The sequence below is a fragment of the Callorhinus ursinus genome, unplaced genomic scaffold (genome assembly GCF_003265705.2).
Source record: "Callorhinus ursinus isolate GAN/ISIS: 27379988/994484 unplaced genomic scaffold, GSC_fseal_2.0 scaffold22, whole genome shotgun sequence".
NCBI lineage: Eukaryota > Metazoa > Chordata > Mammalia > Carnivora > Otariidae > Callorhinus > Callorhinus ursinus.
Window position 1 is genome coordinate 14,587,036 of NW_027397084.1, and position 18,131 is coordinate 14,605,166.

An 18,131-nucleotide genomic window follows, 5' to 3' on the forward strand; every position below is an offset into this window, starting at 1 on the left:
TACTGCAAACGTGTACAAGGTGGCACCCAGGTTTCTGTAATGCATTAATCATTCTAATTTCCCTATTTTCTGAAAACCTTTCAAAATCATATATTGAAAACACTCTGCCACTGAAAGTAATATATATTAGTCTTTTATGGGAAAAGGGCCATTCTAACTCTTGTGTTAGTATTCTATAATATAAGCTTTCCTGAATGACTCAATCTTCATAGATAACAATTTTTTAAAACATACATCTATATCCTACCTTTCTTGCCTAAATGATTAAGAAGAGCTTACAAAGAAAAACACAAGAAGATAACATAAATTCTAGTGCAAGTATAAAACCAGGATAAGGCCAAAGGTGAAAACTAAAAGGCCAAAAAGTGCAAACTATTTATATGCATGCTTAGTGCCCTTAATTTATTTCAAAAATATAGGGCCAAACGTATTAAAGTGGCTACTGCCATAATACAAAATAATTTTGGATAAAAGTAATGTTTACCTTTCATACAACACCAATGTTGAAAGAGTATTCTCTCTAGACAAAAAAATATATACAATAGACTACACACACACAACCTACATACATACAAAACTACATGCATATACACAAGTATATGTGTATGGGCATTTAGGTATATATAGATGTGTGTGGATATGTATATTACTTACTAACATATATATTAATATATTTTATATACATTACCACCCACACTGACAGCCAAACTAACAGAACATGAAAACTGTAGAAGATATTTTTTGGTACAGACACCCCAAAGTAACTTTCTAGTCCCCAAGTACTTTATTAACATATTAGCTCACATGAGAATTAGATAGGATTCTGAGAGAAATTTTGATGTACACAATGTTATAAATGGCTGAAGATTAGCTCAAGAAACTACCTAAGGCTTCCACATTACATCATGCCAAACACTGAAATGTTCAACTACAAGGAACATGAAACAACATCAAAATACTTGGAAAGAAAGTACTTAGAAATGGCCATTGGAACATACTTGAGGGGACACTGATAGAAGTTAGCTAAGAGTGCATTAGTGCAGATACAAGATAACAAATTCTGAACCAAAAATGTGATAATGGCTGAAAGGACAAATCTAATAGCAATAGTCAAAGTCCAAATCAGTATGTTTTTTCAAAGTATGCAAAATTTATTTAAATTCATAGAGTTTATTTGGTTGTGTTGGCTCTCAACTGACACTCAATGATTATTTATCATGTGGCTACAGACCCAAGTTTTGGCTACCCAGGATCTGAACACTCTTCCTATGTTTGGGAAATTTTCCGTTTTAGGAATCATGAGAGTAAGAGAGGAGGAGAGTCCATTTCCCAAAACAAAACAAAAACACATCAGGTTTTCTTTTTGTCTCTGCCCTTTGCTCAAGAAATAAATGTCCACTGCATACCTCACCTCCATACATGACACTAGCTGATCAACTCCTATTCTTCCTATAAGACCTGGCTTTCTCTGTTCTCAAATGCTGTCTACTATCTTTATTTCTGTATTTACTACAATTTGTTATAACTATGCACGTGTCCGTCTCTCACAATGGACAGTGGGCTGCCGAAAGGCAGAGGCTGTGTTTTATCCATGTTTAGAGCTTCAATATCTAGTATAAAGCTCAGCACATGAATGTCTGAGAAATGGATAAGTAATAAAGGAATGAAAGAGCTTGGAAGGCTGGAAGGTACCATCTGATACCACTGATTCAAATTCCTGGAGACATTTTCCATCCCAGGTTTGTTTCCTTTCTTTCCTTTTCTTTGCGTTAATTTCCATGGGCAAAGCTACCACCCATAGCTTCCAATCAGGATTTCAAATCCTTATGAAAATCCACATGGAATAGGACACGATGTCATAGCTTCTCCGTGAACTAAACACATACCCTTTTGAGGTTTCCTAAGGGCCTTTCTCTGCTGAAAACAATCTGGAAAAAAGGCATGAACTGAAAACAACCAGTAAGGGATAAATTATAAAGTTTCAAAAAGCATAAATTACTGCTTCTAGGTGTGAGTCCTCCCTTCTAATGCTGGTAAAGTTGCCAGTTGGAATGTCTTATAAAATAACAATAAACAACAGGGATTAGTATATATTGGTAACTATTATGTGGCAGGCAATGCAGTGAAGGCCTCGAAGGCATTATCTCACTCAATCTCCTCAACAACCCTAACCAGTAGGCTATGTAATCATCCTGAATTTACAGATGAAAAAACTTAAGGAGATTACACAACTTAAACAGGAACACAATCTGACAAAGGGCAGTCAGCATTTGAACCCAGGAGTGTCTCAGTACAACACCTGAGCAATTTGCTGCACTATGCTGGCGTTATAAACTGAAAACATCCGATATGAAGCTGAAAAATCAGGATAAAGAAAACACAGAAGAATGTATGCTTCTGCTGGTGGGGAAAGTGATACGGATAATGGTTGTAATACAAGAACCACAAGGGAGTGTGTGTGTCAGTGTGTGTACCGGCATGCTCTGGAAAATAAACTCTAAGAAATAAGATGTAGTTCCAAATTGTCAACAAAACAGTACTCATCGATATATACGATACCACTGTTCCCACACTTGGAGTGTTTTTAGGGCCCTAAATCCAGACTAAAAGAATATAGGGAGAGGCCTGGTCATCCGTATTTTAACAAGGTTCTCCCCTCCCCCAGGTGATTCTTCTCAGGCAAGTCTGGGAACTAAATCATCTTAAAATTCCTCGTGTCGCTAATATATCTTTCATTTTCTTTCAAAATAATCCATATTCTGCACTGGCCAAAAAAAAAAAAAAAAAAAATCCACCATACTATCAGACAAGTAACAAGACAAAGACAAAGTAAGACACAAACACAAACATGCTTACTGCCTTAGACTCGCAATAGGAGACAGCAAAACTCTTCCCTCTTTTCCAGTACTGATTTTTATTGCTTATATCTAGAGGAAAAGAACACATTTAAAATGGGGGTGGGGGGTGGAGACACATTTCATAGTGGCCTAACTCTGGAATACCTGTAAAATGATGAAATTTGGAAAGGACAGCATTTGGTGACAGATTTTTTAATCAAAATCAAAACCACTTAAATAAACTCTGTGAGTTGAGATATCTGATCATTTTCAAGGATACTGAGCAACAATTTTCTTTCTCAATTAAAAAAAGACAGAAAAAGTAGAACGGTGGTTGCCAGCAGTTTGGGGGGAGGGGAAGAGTTCTGGGGACGGATGGTGGAGATGGTTTAACAACGTATTAACGTACCAAATGGTAAATGTTATGTTATGCATTATTTTACCACAGTTTTTCAAACTTTAAAAAATTTTTTAAAGACAATTTTCACATATTTGAGAGAAAAGGCTCTACTGAGGTAGAAAAAAGTGACAGGGCTCTGATTCAGGTGTCCAGTGATTTAGTCCTAACTTGCCCTCTGACTGTGAACAGACATCCAGAAACCTGTGTCTCAGGTTCCCTTCTACAAAAAGTGAAAATCAGGAATTAGAGAAAATCGGGAACTACAAGAATCATCTAGACTTCCAGTTATCCCTTAGAGAGTATCTTGAGATGTGTGTGGGGGTGAAGGGAAGGCATTTTGGGCTGCTATAGCCGTAAGGTCTTTTTTTTTTAAAGATTTTATTTATTTATTTGACAGAGAGAGACAGCAAGAGAGGGAACACAAGCAGGAGGAGTGTAAGAGAGAGAAGCAGACCTCCCGTGGAGCAGGGAGCCCGAAGCGGGGCTCGATCCCAGGACCCCGGGATCATGACCTGAGCAGAAGGCAGACACCCAACGACTGAACCACCCAGGCGCCCGGGGCCATAAGGTTTTAAGAAGCCACATGATTTGCCCAAGGTCTCAAGAAAGGATTCATGTGGAAGTACTTGTGAAATGACGTTTAAAGAGCAATATACATGGGTGATTAAAAAGCATTCACTGGCATGTAAAGAACAATGTAACAAAAATGTCAGAGAAGGCCTAACTTGGTGCTTTGGTAGGCTAATTATAAGTAATTCTTCTCAGTCAACAAACTAGCAAGTTCATTCATTTACTCAATATTTAATAAGCATCTACTATGCCCTGGGCAGTGAGGCATTAAGAATATAGACACTGTGTCTATGGAGAGCTCAGAGCTCTAAAGGGAGTTCAGGAGGAAACCAGGAGAAAACCTGGTGGAAAGAGCACCCAGGCAGAGGGAAAAACATGTGCTCATGCATGAAGGGCATGTGAGAACAAGACCGCTGCCGGGGAGGGGAGCCCATAGCAGGAGGACACATGGTAAGAGATGGCTGGATGGATGCAGGGGCCAAGATGATGCAGAATCTCATGAACTTCTTCAAGGACTCTGAATGTTTTTCTAAGAACTATGGAAAACCAGTGAAATGCATCAAGGAGGATTACAGGAGACTAAGTGATCAGATCTGAGGTTAGATGTAGAAGAAATCTCAAGTGGTTAAAGTATTCCCACAGAATCCAGGTAGGGAACCAGAGTGGCTTGCAAAAGAAGGTGGCAGTGGTGGAGAGAAGTAGACAGTCCAGGTGATATCTAGGAGGTCAAATCCACAGAACCAAGGGGTGAGGGCATGGATGAGAGTCAACACAGAGAGCAAAAAAAGTCAGCAGGCAACCCTGAAAAACTCCTGACATGTACTGGCCTTGTGGCTGAGTCTGCGGACGGAGCTGAGCAGGAACAGCCCACGAAACAGGAGGAACACCAGGCCAGTGAAGTGCCATAAAAGCTGAAGAAAAACAGTAGGATTTCAAGAAGAAAAGAATGGACAGTAGGGCCAAAGACTGAGAAGAAAAAAAGAGGCCTGGAAAATGCCCACTGGATTTAGCACATGGAAGTCATTCATGACCTCAGAAGAGTTCTGGGGGATTATGGGGCCAGAGGCCACATTAGAGTCGGGTGAGGAATAAATACGGAGTGAAGAAATGAAAATGGAGGGTTCAGACAACTCTTTCGAGAAGTCTGGCCTTTAAGGAAAGCAATGATGGAAGGCAGTAGATGGAAAAAAGCAGAGTTAAGAGAGAAGTTCTGTTTGTTGTTTTATGAGCAAAGAGGCTTTGGCGTGCTTAAAATCCAAGGAGAAAGATCTGAGCTAGGAAGGAGGGGTACAGGCCTTGGATGGGGGAAAGAGGATTCCTCTCAAACAGGAGCAAAGATGGGCTAGGATGGGTGCAAACGAAGGCAGCTTTGCGTCTTTGGTAGCAAAAAGAAAGACATTTCACTTGCTGGCTTCGGTACTGTCTGAGAGCAGGAGTGCAGATCACCAGTTGACAGTGAGGGAGGAAAAGGCAGTGTGAGGGAGAGAAGGGGTGAATTAACATGGGTAGAAAAAGACTGCTGGTCGGAACCAGTTGAAGCTGGTCATCATGGAGTCACAGTGAAACCAATCTGCTCTGAAAGCTGACTTTCTCTGGTGTGCTTCACTCCTTGAGTACGTGCACTGACAGAGCAGATAGCTGGGCGCATACAGGGTCAGGCTTGGCCAGAAAACTAGTACATACTTGACAACATGCAAGGAACTGAAAAGGATTCTGGGGAAGCTAAAAACAAAACAACAACAATAACAACAACAACAAAAAAAACCTTCATTTACCTAGAAATCAGTCTTAGAACAACCTCTGTACTCCAGAACACTACGCGTCTACTCACACCCAGATGCGCGAAGCCAGGGGTGTCACTCAACATCTGTTCTTCTGTAGATCACACAATAACAATGTGCATTAAATATGCCTCACTTATCCTATGACAGTAGAGCAGTTGCCATAACAAATTCCTGTAGATGACTGTTGGGATGAAATCATGTTCAGGCTTAGCACGGTCTTACTGTTCTTATTGGTGCAAAAAGCCTCTCATCTTGGCCCCCTCCCCTCAGCAGAAAAAAAAAAAAAAGACCTGTAATATGGTCTTCGCCTCCCCCTGGCAAGTAAATGTGGACATGCAAGAGATCCACCCACAGTTTTGTAAGTGGGCGTAGGTATTCCTTTATGCTCATATTTGGGCACATATTGTTGAAAGACACAAAGCTATGAAGGTAATTTTCCCTTTTCTCAAAACTAAATGCCTCAATTTATTTCAAATTCTCTTCCTATTTTTTCTACAAAATGACTGTACCAACAAGACAGAGAGCAAAGAATGCAAAACATGATGATTTACAGAGAGCTTTGTTTGTACTTCAAGACTGGAATCCAACGTTGGAAATTAAAAGATACCTAATGAATTACAAGTCTCAATTCACAAAGAGCAATTAACCCCGTAACAGCCTCATACACTCTAACAAATACAGAGAATAGTATTGATATTGACAGAGAAGTAATTCCTTCAATACCTATATTTCAGTGAACTTAAGTAAATCTTAGTCACTAGGGGATAAATACTCCTCCAAAAGGGGATAAATCACTTATTTTTTACTCTGATAGAAAATAAAATATTAAACCACTTCATATCACAAAATAACAAAGGAATATGAATCCGAAAATGAGTCAAAGCAGTATTGCAACAAAACAGATGGACCTCTCAAAGAAAAATAGATGGAGAGAAGACATGTTAGCTGTTCCTACAACATAAGGGAAATCTTAGTGTTAGAGACGGGTAAGAGCATGCAGACAGGAGCCAGGACAAAGAAGCCTATGTCAGGTTTCCAAGGAAGGGGAGTCTTCCATCAAAGCCCAGCCCCTGTTGCGCTGTACGGTCACGTGCCCTGCCCTGAGTGGGTCAGCAGCAGCACTTAGGGAAGAAAGGAATCTGACGTTTATCACATACTTCCTAACACTCTGGAAGTTAGGCGTTGTGATAAGGCGGTTGTGATAAGGCATCTTCTCATATGTTATCTTAAGAGAGCCCCCACTGCTGGCATTCTAACTTCCGAAATAATACATCACTCTGAAATTTGCCAACTTATTTGATCATTTTTCCCCTAAACTCTTAACACATACATGCTTAGACTAACAGCTCACACACCAGAGGGAAACATAAGCCTGCAGTTTCAGCTCTGGTGCATAGCTTAAAAGCTATAAAAAAAAAACAAAAACACAATTTTATGAAGAAAAGGGTAAATGTTAAAAAGAACAGGGAAAAATGAATGGGGTTTAGATCTGCTAGAATGCATTAACAAAGTAAGGGAATGTTTCTCAAAGGCACCATGGAGGGGAAACAGTGCAGAGGGGGTATTTCAGTGCAATTCTTCTAGCGGACAATTCAGATATAGGTCTGAAAATTTTAAATGTATTACCCTTTGACCTAGAAATTCTACTTCTAGGACCTTATCAAAGCAACACATTCACTCATCTGCACAAAGACACAAAGTCTAACACTTTTGAATAGCAAAGAACAAAATGTCCATCAATATGATGCTATTAAATTATGTTACATCTATACATTAGGATATGCTGCAGTATTTTATTTTTTTTTAAGATTTTACTTATTTATTTGACAGAGAGAGACACAGCATGAGAGGGAACACAAGCAGGGGGAGTGGGAGAGGGAGAAGCAGGCTTCCCGCTGAGCAGGGAGCCTGATGTGGAGCTCAATTCCAAGACCCTGGGATCATAACCTGAGCTGAAGGCAGACGCTTAACAACTGAGCCAGCCAGGTGCCCCTACGCTGCAGTATTTTAAAGGAATAAGGTAAACCTATTTCTGCTGATATGGAAAGACATCCAAAATAAATTAAGGAGAAAGAAAAATGCGAAATAACATATATGCCATTCTCTCAACTGTGTTTTAGAAAAGATTATAATAATCTTTATAATAATGCTCAAGAGTAGGTGCTTATGTAAATTATATCTCAACAGAGATGACCCTTCCCCCCCAATGAAAAATAAGTCATTGTATATGTGCAGAAAATTTCTGGAAGAATACAAAAGAAACTGAACAGTTGCCTCTAGGCAATGGGACTGGGAATCTGGTGAAAGAAATCACGTTTCAATGCATACCCTTTTATTTTATTTGAATGTTTTATTATGTTAATGTATTAACATTTTCTGTTGGTTGCTTTTTTTTTTAATCACAGATACAACAAAAAGTAGGGCTGTAGCAAGGAATACTTACTGTAGAAACTGCTATAAAATGTACCAGTTTTTCACGGTGAGCTCTGAGAATTTCAACTGTTTTGAGTTTATTTGATAAGGTAAATAAGCAATTTGATTTTGCCTCACAAAGGGAAATACTTTTGACTTTTTTTTAATGGATATTAACTAGATTTATTATGGTCATCATTTTGCAGTATATACAAATACCAAATTTGTGCACCTGAAACTAATATAATGTTGTATGTCAATTGTACCTCAATTTAAAAAAAAGACTTTTCTGATGATAATGTGATTTTATTTATTTTTTTTTAAGATTTTATTTATTTGACAGAGAGAGAGAGAGAGACAGCGAGAGCAGGAACACAAGCAGGGGGAGTGGGAGAGGGAGAAGCAGGCTTCCTGCCGAGCAGGGAGCCTGATATGGAACTCGATCCCAGTACCCTAGGATCATGACCTGAGCTGAAGGCAGATGCTCAATGACTGAGCCACCCAGGCGCCCGATAATGTGATTTTAAAAATATTATAAAAATTTATTTCACCTGTTTCTTTTTACTTTTTAAATATGGCTAATAGAACATTTAAAATGATGAACCATGAGAGACTATGGACTCCGAGAAACAGACTGAGGGTTTTGAGGGGGGGATGGGTTAGCCTGGTGATGGGTACTAAGGATGGCACGTTCTGCATGGAGCACTGGGTGTTATACACAAACAATGGATCGTGGAACACTACATCAAAAACTAATGATGTAATGTACAGTGATTAACAGAACATAATAAAATTAAATTAAATTTTTAAAAAAAGATACCTACTTATTCCCCTATTTAAAAGTCCATGTTCTAATCAGTTCTGTTCAATAAAAATACCTGTGACTTTTCAAAAAATTAATAACCTTCAGGGCTCTGTGTCTATGCCTAGCCAATGACCACACACAAAGCAGAGCCCATACTTGTGTGGTGTATGCACACACACATACACACCCTCATACCTCTGGGTTCTGCAGCCTAAGGGCGGACCTGGTTCTGAATGGAAAAAAATCACCTCATCAACACTAATCCAACTTCCTATGGGAACATTTCAAGCCCTAAGGGGCCTCCTCCCAGTATTAAACCAGTCCAATCCAGTTTAGCTTATAAGGTGTGCCTGAATCCAAGCATGTGGCTGAATCACAGGCCTCCAGGTCAGACTATTAAACAAGACTCTGACCACAGCCTTACAGTCTAATCTTCCCAATTACAGCATCTTTAAACATTTAAAATTAATGAAATATGATGGTACCAATAAATTCTAATTCAAAATGCAAACAATGAACAAAATAACTGCTATCCAGCTACACTCAGACAAGTGAAAAATGTCTGGCTGCCTGATAAGAAAATATTTAAAAGGCGTACTCCTGAATACCATCTATCTCAAAGTTGAGTCTTACCTGAGTAATATGTTTAAAACTTGCTTGTGAAAAGAAGGCCAGCGGCCTCAAAAGGAAATTTACATGAATGAACGGCAGCATAAATTAAAAACAAGACTAGGACTAACAGATACTAGTAAGCAGAAATAATCTCTCTGTAAAATACCCCCCCACACACACACACATTTCAGTCTTGACATACTTAGCATCTTCCTCTACCACCACCTCAGGCTCGCCCGGCTCTACTACACATTTTGCACTGTTCTGTCTGGCCTGTGGGCGCACATTCGTGTTCATGCCTGCTCAGGCAGACATGTTTTCACAGTGAGTGCGGCTGTTTGGGAACTTGGCTTTCATCGACGTTCTAGGGTAGCTGTCTACATGCAGTGACTGATAAATTAAGACAAGTCAGGGGTTGGATTTCAAGCTAGAAGTCAGAGCTTTATTTCTTTCAAAGTAAATCAATTTTACTTTGATACTTGGGCACACTCTTAAATCAGAACACAGAAATATCAGTTGAACCTTCTGTTTGGAACACCTACTATGAAGAACGTGTGCTAAGGATGGGAATTTTAGTCCTCTATATCCAAACTCTACCCCAGGGTGATTAATCTACTAGAGTTTAGAATCCCGTGGCTGCGGATTCTCAGTTAATTCTACTTCTCTTGCGTTTAAGTTACTTACTCATCGAATGCTTTTGTGACATCCTTTTGATCCAAGTCCATCAAATCCAGTCTTCCTTGTTACTCTTTTCAATGAAACTTAAGGTTAGGGGCAACAGTGAGGCTTATTTACCCGAGATCTCTTACCAGTTGCGGTTTGCAGTGAAAAGATTTTAATATGCTTTAAAGAAAACTTAAACTATACAAAGAAAACAAGTTCAAACTAGTACAGGTATATGGCAGTTTTATTATTTGAATTCTTTCCATTAAAAACTGAACATAACAAACAGACATTCCTAGAAGGAATTAGGAACAGCTTCCTAAGACAGAATTAATAGAAAACAATAGTGTTTGTATCATTAACTGATTTATTTATTATTTTTAATTAAAGCATAGTCAACATACAATGTTATATTAGTTTCAGATGTATAACATAGTGATTCTACAATATAGCACACTGTGCTCATGATAAGCATAGTTATAATCTGAATCACTGACCTATTTAAATAGATCCTATAGGGATGCCTGGGTGGCTCAGTCGGTTAGGTGTCCAACTCAGTTTCAGCTCAGGTCATGATCTCAGGGTCATGAGATTGAGCCCCGCATTGGGCTCCGCACTGGGCATGGAGCCTGCTTATGATTCTCTCTTCTCCCTCTCTGCCCCTCCCCTCAACTTGCATGTGCTCGCTCACTTGCTCTCTCTAGAAAAAATCCTACGGAACTTCGTAATCTCTTCCACTAAATCATACTACTTTATCGTTCTTATTAGCCTTTGTGTAATCCAGGCTCTTCACTTCTTTAGGATAATATGACATACCAAAACTATAGAACAGTTCATTTGTGGTTTTGCTCTTACTTATGCTAAGTGTTTTCATGTTCTCTTATTATCTACAATGTTCCTCACTACATTATGAGTTGTGATGCTATTTTCGTTGATGGCTAATTCCAAGTTATGCAATTAATGTTGTTCCTCATTAATTTCCTACAAGGGACAAAGATCTTTAGTTGGCATTTATAAATGTACCACTATTCATTTAGTCATTTCTTAAATTCATCAAGAATTTTCATATATCTTTGCTGAATATCATTAGCTTTCAACGCTGCACTATCCAGTTGCTCAGGTCAACAGCTCCATTTCTTGATATCTAGTTTGCCTGCAGGGGATTATGATAAGTACTTATACAGAAGCCTATGAGGACTTGAGACTCCAGAGCAGTCACCTCCATCATTTAAAAGGTAGGTCATGTTTCCCTTTTGAGCCCCAGTTTCTTTATTTAATAATTTGATCACTTAATACAAAAAGAAAAATGGAAATAGTGTCATCTCTTTCATAGGACAGTGACCATTTTAAAAGCTATCATATATAAAAACAGCTAACACAAAAATTGATACATGGTCAACAGTCTGCACATATTTCTTGGGGGCCTTCTATGTGACAGTTACTTTCTTTTTAACTTCAGGGATCATCTATAAATTAGTCTTATGATAAAAATTTCTCTTCATTTTTACTTCATGTTAGTAAAGTATTGCTTACTGGTATAAACAAACATTCTCTCCACTTCAAAAGTCATATTCTTACATGGGAGCACTAATAAAAATATATGCTGGACAGTCCAACTTAATGTACTTGATTAACTTTTGACAATATTTACAGTAATACAAAATCTGAAAGATGCTATTTCTCTGTTCCCACTTTAGATCAGTATTTCTAAACCGTCAGAAGATAATGTACATAAAAATCTGATGAGATCACTTACTACAAATGATATTGGTTTACTTTTCAATGACAAACAGTATCCATTTTCCTTCTAATCTCCAGAGAAATCTTTCATATTCTCTCTAGGGCATGTAAACTTGCTCCCTGAGGAGCCCACATCCCTCCTTCCAGCCACAGCAGCAATCTGAAGGTTCTTTCCTGCTAAGCATTCATTCCCTCTTAAGATCCTTATCGACCAAGTATTCCATACAGTTAGACTTGGTATTTGAGTAAAAACCAAACCCATGTGTCACCACCTCAGATCATTTTTATTACATAAGTCACATTGAACTCATATAAAAAAGGTCTTTTTATCCAAAAACTACACCCAAAACCCAATTAAGTGGATATGTTCCTATGGCAAATCCAAATACATTACAAAATTTATGGAAATAATTATCAAGTAAAAACAACTATAAATTACACACTACTCTCTAAATGTGATTACTACTGTCCAATATCCAAAAATCTGCTTATAGGGATTTTATAATTGTTTATAACTTTCTCATTTCCCTTTAGTATTTTAAGGCATTCAACAGTGAAAATTATGTGTAGTTCAACCCTATCCATTTAATTCTTACACATGCTAGAAGAAAAAAACATGATTGTTTTTTAAGTAAAAAGAAAAGCCTGAGGACCTTAGCTAAAAATACAGTTCCACACATGAAAGATTTCTTCCAGTGAAAAAGGCCACAGTAATATTTTACGAGGCACAGGATAACTTAACAAACTTCAGCAACAAAGAAATCTTGTGAGCACTTAAACCTGATACTCCCTATTTTTACCATGAATTCTAACAAGGAAAAACAAAGCCAACTAGGAAATCAAAATTCAAAGTTAAAGCTAAACAATCTTCTAAAATGATCACTCCACCAGATTAAAAGTTCAAAACAAATAACATTCACAAGATCTAAATTCCCTCCTAAAGCAATATGAGCTCTGTAACATTAAACTTCCCCAGGAAATTTCACCATCTCTGACAATGACTTATTTAAGTACTTAGGAGAAAAATGCACAGCATGCATCCACTAATTTGTACTTCTACTCTTTCACAAGTATTAAAGAGACAATGTCCAGAGACCATTGTTTTTAAAAGTCAATTATTTTAGAAGAATAGCTGGCTTCTAAATGCTTTGCTTCTACTTAAAACACTTCAAAGAGAAAAGAGCACACCCTCAAAGATGCATCATGACATAAATCCTTCAGGTATAACAATCCAAATATGTTTATTCAAAGGCCAAGAAGATCTTATCATCCCGGGTATAAAATGTGCCCAGCTACAAAGCCTTCTGATGGCTTCATGTTTTAAGTCACACGAGAAGTGCATTGTGATAATTGAAATGTAACCACTAAACCCTCTTCGCACTGTGTTACTCAAGGAGATCTGGTACTTTCTTTTCAGCATGTGTAGGCAAGTTGATTCTGGCTTTTTTTTTTAATCAGGCAGACTATACCTACCTGTACTGAAATGGTGTTCCATAAAGGAAGCAAACTACTACAGTGTTTTAAAGGGGCTTGGAGTGTGGATGCGTGGGAGATTCGTTACAGTGTTACTGACGGTGAAATTTCCAAAATAAAAATGAGAGAAAGAGAAGAAGGGGAGAGAAAAGGGTAGTGAAAGGAAAAACATAAAGAGAAAGGAGAGAAACGGAGAGAATGGGATTTTAAATCATGCAGACCTGGGTTAAAATCTCAGCTCTATAATGTATTAGTAGCATAACCTTGGCAAATCCAAGGCTCCTCCTCTGTGAAAGTGGGATAAACAACAGTCCCTGTTTTGTGGGATTGTTGGGAGACCTGAATGAGATAACATATGGAAAGCAATGAACAGAATGCCTCACGTATAGAAAGTTAACAAAATATTAACTACTCTATATAATTACTGTTTTTACCAAATAAGTTTGTTAGTCTAATGAGTTATAGCTTCAGCTTATCCTATCTAGGAAGACAGTTTTTGACTACATGATGTAATTTTTGCAAAACTAAGAAAAGTAACTGAGATCAAGAAATACATTGTTTTCAGTAAATATTTCCTGGGGATCTAGCTCCTTATAAGACAACAAAAGCATGGAGTCAAAAACCAGAGGCCCGGGGTCTGAATCTCAAAGCTGCCTCTTGCTGGCTATGTGACTATATGCAAGTTTTACTCTGTGCCACAGTTTTTATGTCAACTGGGGATGATAATATTCCTGTAGGGATGTTGTGAAGACTAAATAAGTTAATACACGTAAAAACTGCTTGGATAGTGTCTGGCACTTAGTAAGTGCTTTCTCAGTATTAACTGGGATTTGCTGTTAATAATTCTCAGCATTTGGGGGGCCTGGCTGGCTCAGTCAGAAGAGCACCTACTCTTGATCTTGGGGTTGTGAGTTCGAGCCCCATGCTGGGTGGAGAGATGAATAAATAAAACAAATAAACTTTAAAAAAATAATAATAATTCATACCAGAAAACTGTTAACCACCCCAAAGTTGGCCACTTTTGAACCCCGCTACTCACTAGAGTTACGAGGAGACTCTAATTTGGACATGTGCGAGCTCTAAATTGGAACTAAACCCTCACCCTACCATTCATCAGTCCTCCGTATGCACAACTGAGCTCATCCAAGATTCTATATTGTCAGAGCTTACTGTCCTCCAAGTTACCAGCAAAATCCAAAGACATATTATAGCTGTGTGAGTCTGTGTGTATGCACAAGTTTAGAGTGATGATCTTGGAGCGGTGGGAATGTGATGCTTCTACTTGTGTCTGGTCTGTATTTTCTAACTTTCTGCCATGCACATGTATTGCTTCTGTAATAATAAAAGGTTATTTTGAAATTTGGAAATGGAAGAAACACTTCTCATATTTGTCTGAGAAAAAAGACCCCACCAATTCCATACCTGTATTTATGAATGATGGCATTAAATAGTTTTCCATCTCTCCAGCAGGTAGTGAAATTTTCACACCGTATTCCAGCGTAACCCTCTGTTGCCTGCTGTGTCCATAGTAGCAATCTCTCCTTAGCAGACATATCCTCTGACTCTCCAGTAACATGGATATCAGATATCTAAATATAATAGAAAGCGTTAAAACATTAGGAAGAAAGCTAGCTCAGACTGAGAACCTACTATGTGCCCAGAACTTCGCAAGTATTATTTTACTTAATCCTCACAATTCTCACTGGAAAGCTAAGTATATTTTTCCCATTTTACATATAGGGAACCTGAGTTTCAAAGAGATTCATAGATAGAAAACTAGGATTTAACCCAAGCATCTAGTTTTTTCATTATGCCAAAATGTCACAGCGTTGAAAATTCCAATTTTCAATGAGATTCCTCTTTACTAATCAGATGGGTTAAAACAACTCAACCAAATGTTTTTCCAAGTTCAAGATCAAAAGTAAAACCTACAAATTAATCTATATTACTACCCTCAGAGGAGGACTTGATCCAACAGGTATTCTGTATAAAGAACGAAGAAAGTCCCCAATTTACTACATTACGTAACAATTTGACGTAAAGTCTCTTTAACTTTCTCATGATTCCTTGCATAGCTTACTCAACATGAAATCTGATTTAACTGACTTTTCCCTATACTTTACTTGTTTTCATTAAATTTTCTAAAAGTCTCTTCCACTAAATAAAACAGATCACCAGTTCACATGATTTACATTTACATAAGGGTCCTACTTAATCTGCTGATAATGACATTAAGGCACAAAGTGACTCTACCAGGGGTCACACAGTGATTCCAAAGCTGGGATTAACACCAACAGACAACTGTTCCACCAAATCAGTGCAGGATGCAAAGCCAAGGGATCAAGGAGCCAGGCGGGAAGCCAGGATCAAGATGAGTAAATAAGGAGTTGGAAGCAATACATGGGGAGTCACAAATCATCTTGTAATAGGAAAAACATCAGTAAAGTCATGAGATTGGCTTCTAAACCTGGCCACTAGTCCCAGAGCTTTGAATAATTCATTTCATGTCTGTGAGCCAACTTCCTCATCTATAAAATGAGGAGGTAGGAGGTAGAGACAGATCATGTTTAAGACTCTTTTCAGTCTCAAGTCCTACTCAGAGACTAAATACAGCACAGAAGTCAGGGGTCAAAACAGGCAGAGTCAAACAACTGAAAGCAGAAAATTTTAAAAACCTAGACTGAAGAAAGCCTTTTACGTACAGCAGTGCTAGGCTCAAACAGGAAGCCCTTTATTACTCCCAGCTGCCACAAGGGCTGGAGGCATGGCCCACCGGGGACCCAGTGCAGGCTGCGGCAGTTAAAGTCCACGCCAGGCCTGGCAGTCCCTAACAACACCACATGGACATGCCAGCGGGGGCCACACACACCCTTTCTCCACTATTCAGCACAGACATGCTCCTTGACAGATAATTGGAAAGTGGAGCACAGTGTCTCAATTTATTTTTTTAAAGATTTTTATTTATTTACTTGAGAAAGAGAGCATGAGTGGGGGGAGGGGCAGAGGGACAGGGAGAAGCAGGCTCCCTGCTGAGCAGGAAGCCCCACATGGGGCTCAATCCCAGGACCCTGGGATCATGACCTGAGCCAAAGGCAGACGCTTAACTGACTGAGCCACCCAGGCATTCCCCATAAGTGTCTCAATTTAATCATCTTTCCTAAGAATCTGTGCTAATGTCCATAGCATGGAAAGAACTATGTGCACACATGAACACATTATATATAATATACAGGAAGAAATCCTTTTTCTTTTTTTTAAGATTTTATTTATTTATTCATGAGAGACAGAGGGAGAGAGAGAGAGAGAGAAGCAGAGGGAGAAGCAGGCTTCCAAGGAGCAGGGAGCCCGATGCGGGACTCGATCCCAGGACCCTGGGATCATGACCCAAGCTGAAGGCAGACGCTTAACCATCTGAGCCACCCAGGTGCCCCTTTTTCTTTTTTTAACATGGAGAAAAAGAGCAGAAAAACCACTAATATTCTTCCATCCAACTTCCAACTGATATTCTAATCTAAAATTATGCTAGAGAGGGGTGCCTGGGTGGCTCAGTCAGTCAAGCTTCCAACTCTTGATTTTGGTTCACATCATGATCTCAGAGTCCTGAGATCCAGCCCCACCTTGGCTCTGCATTCAGCCTGGAGTCCGCTTAGGATTCTCTCTCCGTCTCCCTCTGCCCCACCCCCAACTTGTACACTTTCTCTCATTCTCTAAATAAATTAATAAATAAGATTTTTAAAAATCAATAAATAAAATTATGCTGGAGAGCCTTTCTGGCACATCCCGGGAGTTTAAATCCTATCTCCACCATTTATGTTCCAGTCACTCAACTGCTTTAAGACCATTCTCTGGGGGCACTTGGGTGGCTCAGTCATTAAGCGTCTGCCTTCGGCTCAGGTCATGATCCCAGGATCCTGGGATTGAGTCCCGCATTGGGGTCTCTGCTCAGCAGGAACCTGCTTCTCCCTCTCCCACTCCCCCTGTTTGTGTTCCCTCTCTTGCTGTGTCTCTCTCTGTCAAATAAATAAATAAAATCTTTAAGAAAAAAAAAAGACCATTCTCTGACTTGTAAAATCATGATGGTAATTGTTACTACACTGTGTTGCGAGAATGTAACAACACGAACATGGCATAATATCAGCAATTTGATCGTGGTTTTTATCATTCTGTTTTGACAAAGGGGGTAGCAAAAACTTGGTTGTATTATTCTCCCAATTCCCCTACTATGAAGGGAAGTAAAAAATAAAGTTTTTAAATTTGCTGCTCAAACAAATCAAAATCTATAAAAACCAGAGTTCAGAGAAATAAATCTAGGAAACGGTGCACAAGAAAGTTGAGCCTCCAGGTAAAATCTGACAACAGGTTCCTCTTAGCCTTTACGAATTGTAAGATCAACTGCTTCTGGAAACCCTTATAACAGCACGGGAGCTACAAGGGTAGTAATTACAACTATATAAAGAAAAGGAAGGTAGCTGGAGAGAGGGGGAACTATTTTCTGCAGGTGGAGAACCATCCCAGTCCAGTCACTGAATTACCTATTCACGAGGGAAGTCAGTAAGTTTTGACTACAAGGTAAGTTTAATAGGTTCAAGTGCTCCACAGCACTTTACCCGGGAAGGATATTAAAGGAAGGGGAGTTCAGAGGATGAAAACGGTCTAAATATCAACCAGGAGAAAGTAATCTTATTAAATAAGTTTCCAGGGGATGAATTTCAGATTATTACTCCCACACACACTATTTCAGACTGTTACACATGCACACACTATTTAAAAACCTGTGATTTTCAAATGTTATGAACCAAACTTTAACATATCAAAGACTGCTCATATTCAGTTTT

General features: G+C 38.8%; 1 protein-coding gene across 23 annotated transcripts in view; it reads right to left on the minus strand.

Annotated features, from left to right (window-relative positions):
- DST (dystonin) overlaps positions 1 to 18,131 on the minus strand; it is a 478,114-nt gene that overhangs the window by 180,088 nt on the left and 279,895 nt on the right. For all 23 annotated transcript variants that reach the window (XM_073905137.1, XM_073905154.1, XM_073905136.1 and 20 more), the window contains one exon: positions 14,719 to 14,885. In XM_073905137.1, coding sequence (XP_073761238.1) covers positions 14,719 to 14,885 — 167 coding nt within the window. The remainder of the gene's footprint in view (positions 1 to 14,718; positions 14,886 to 18,131) is intronic.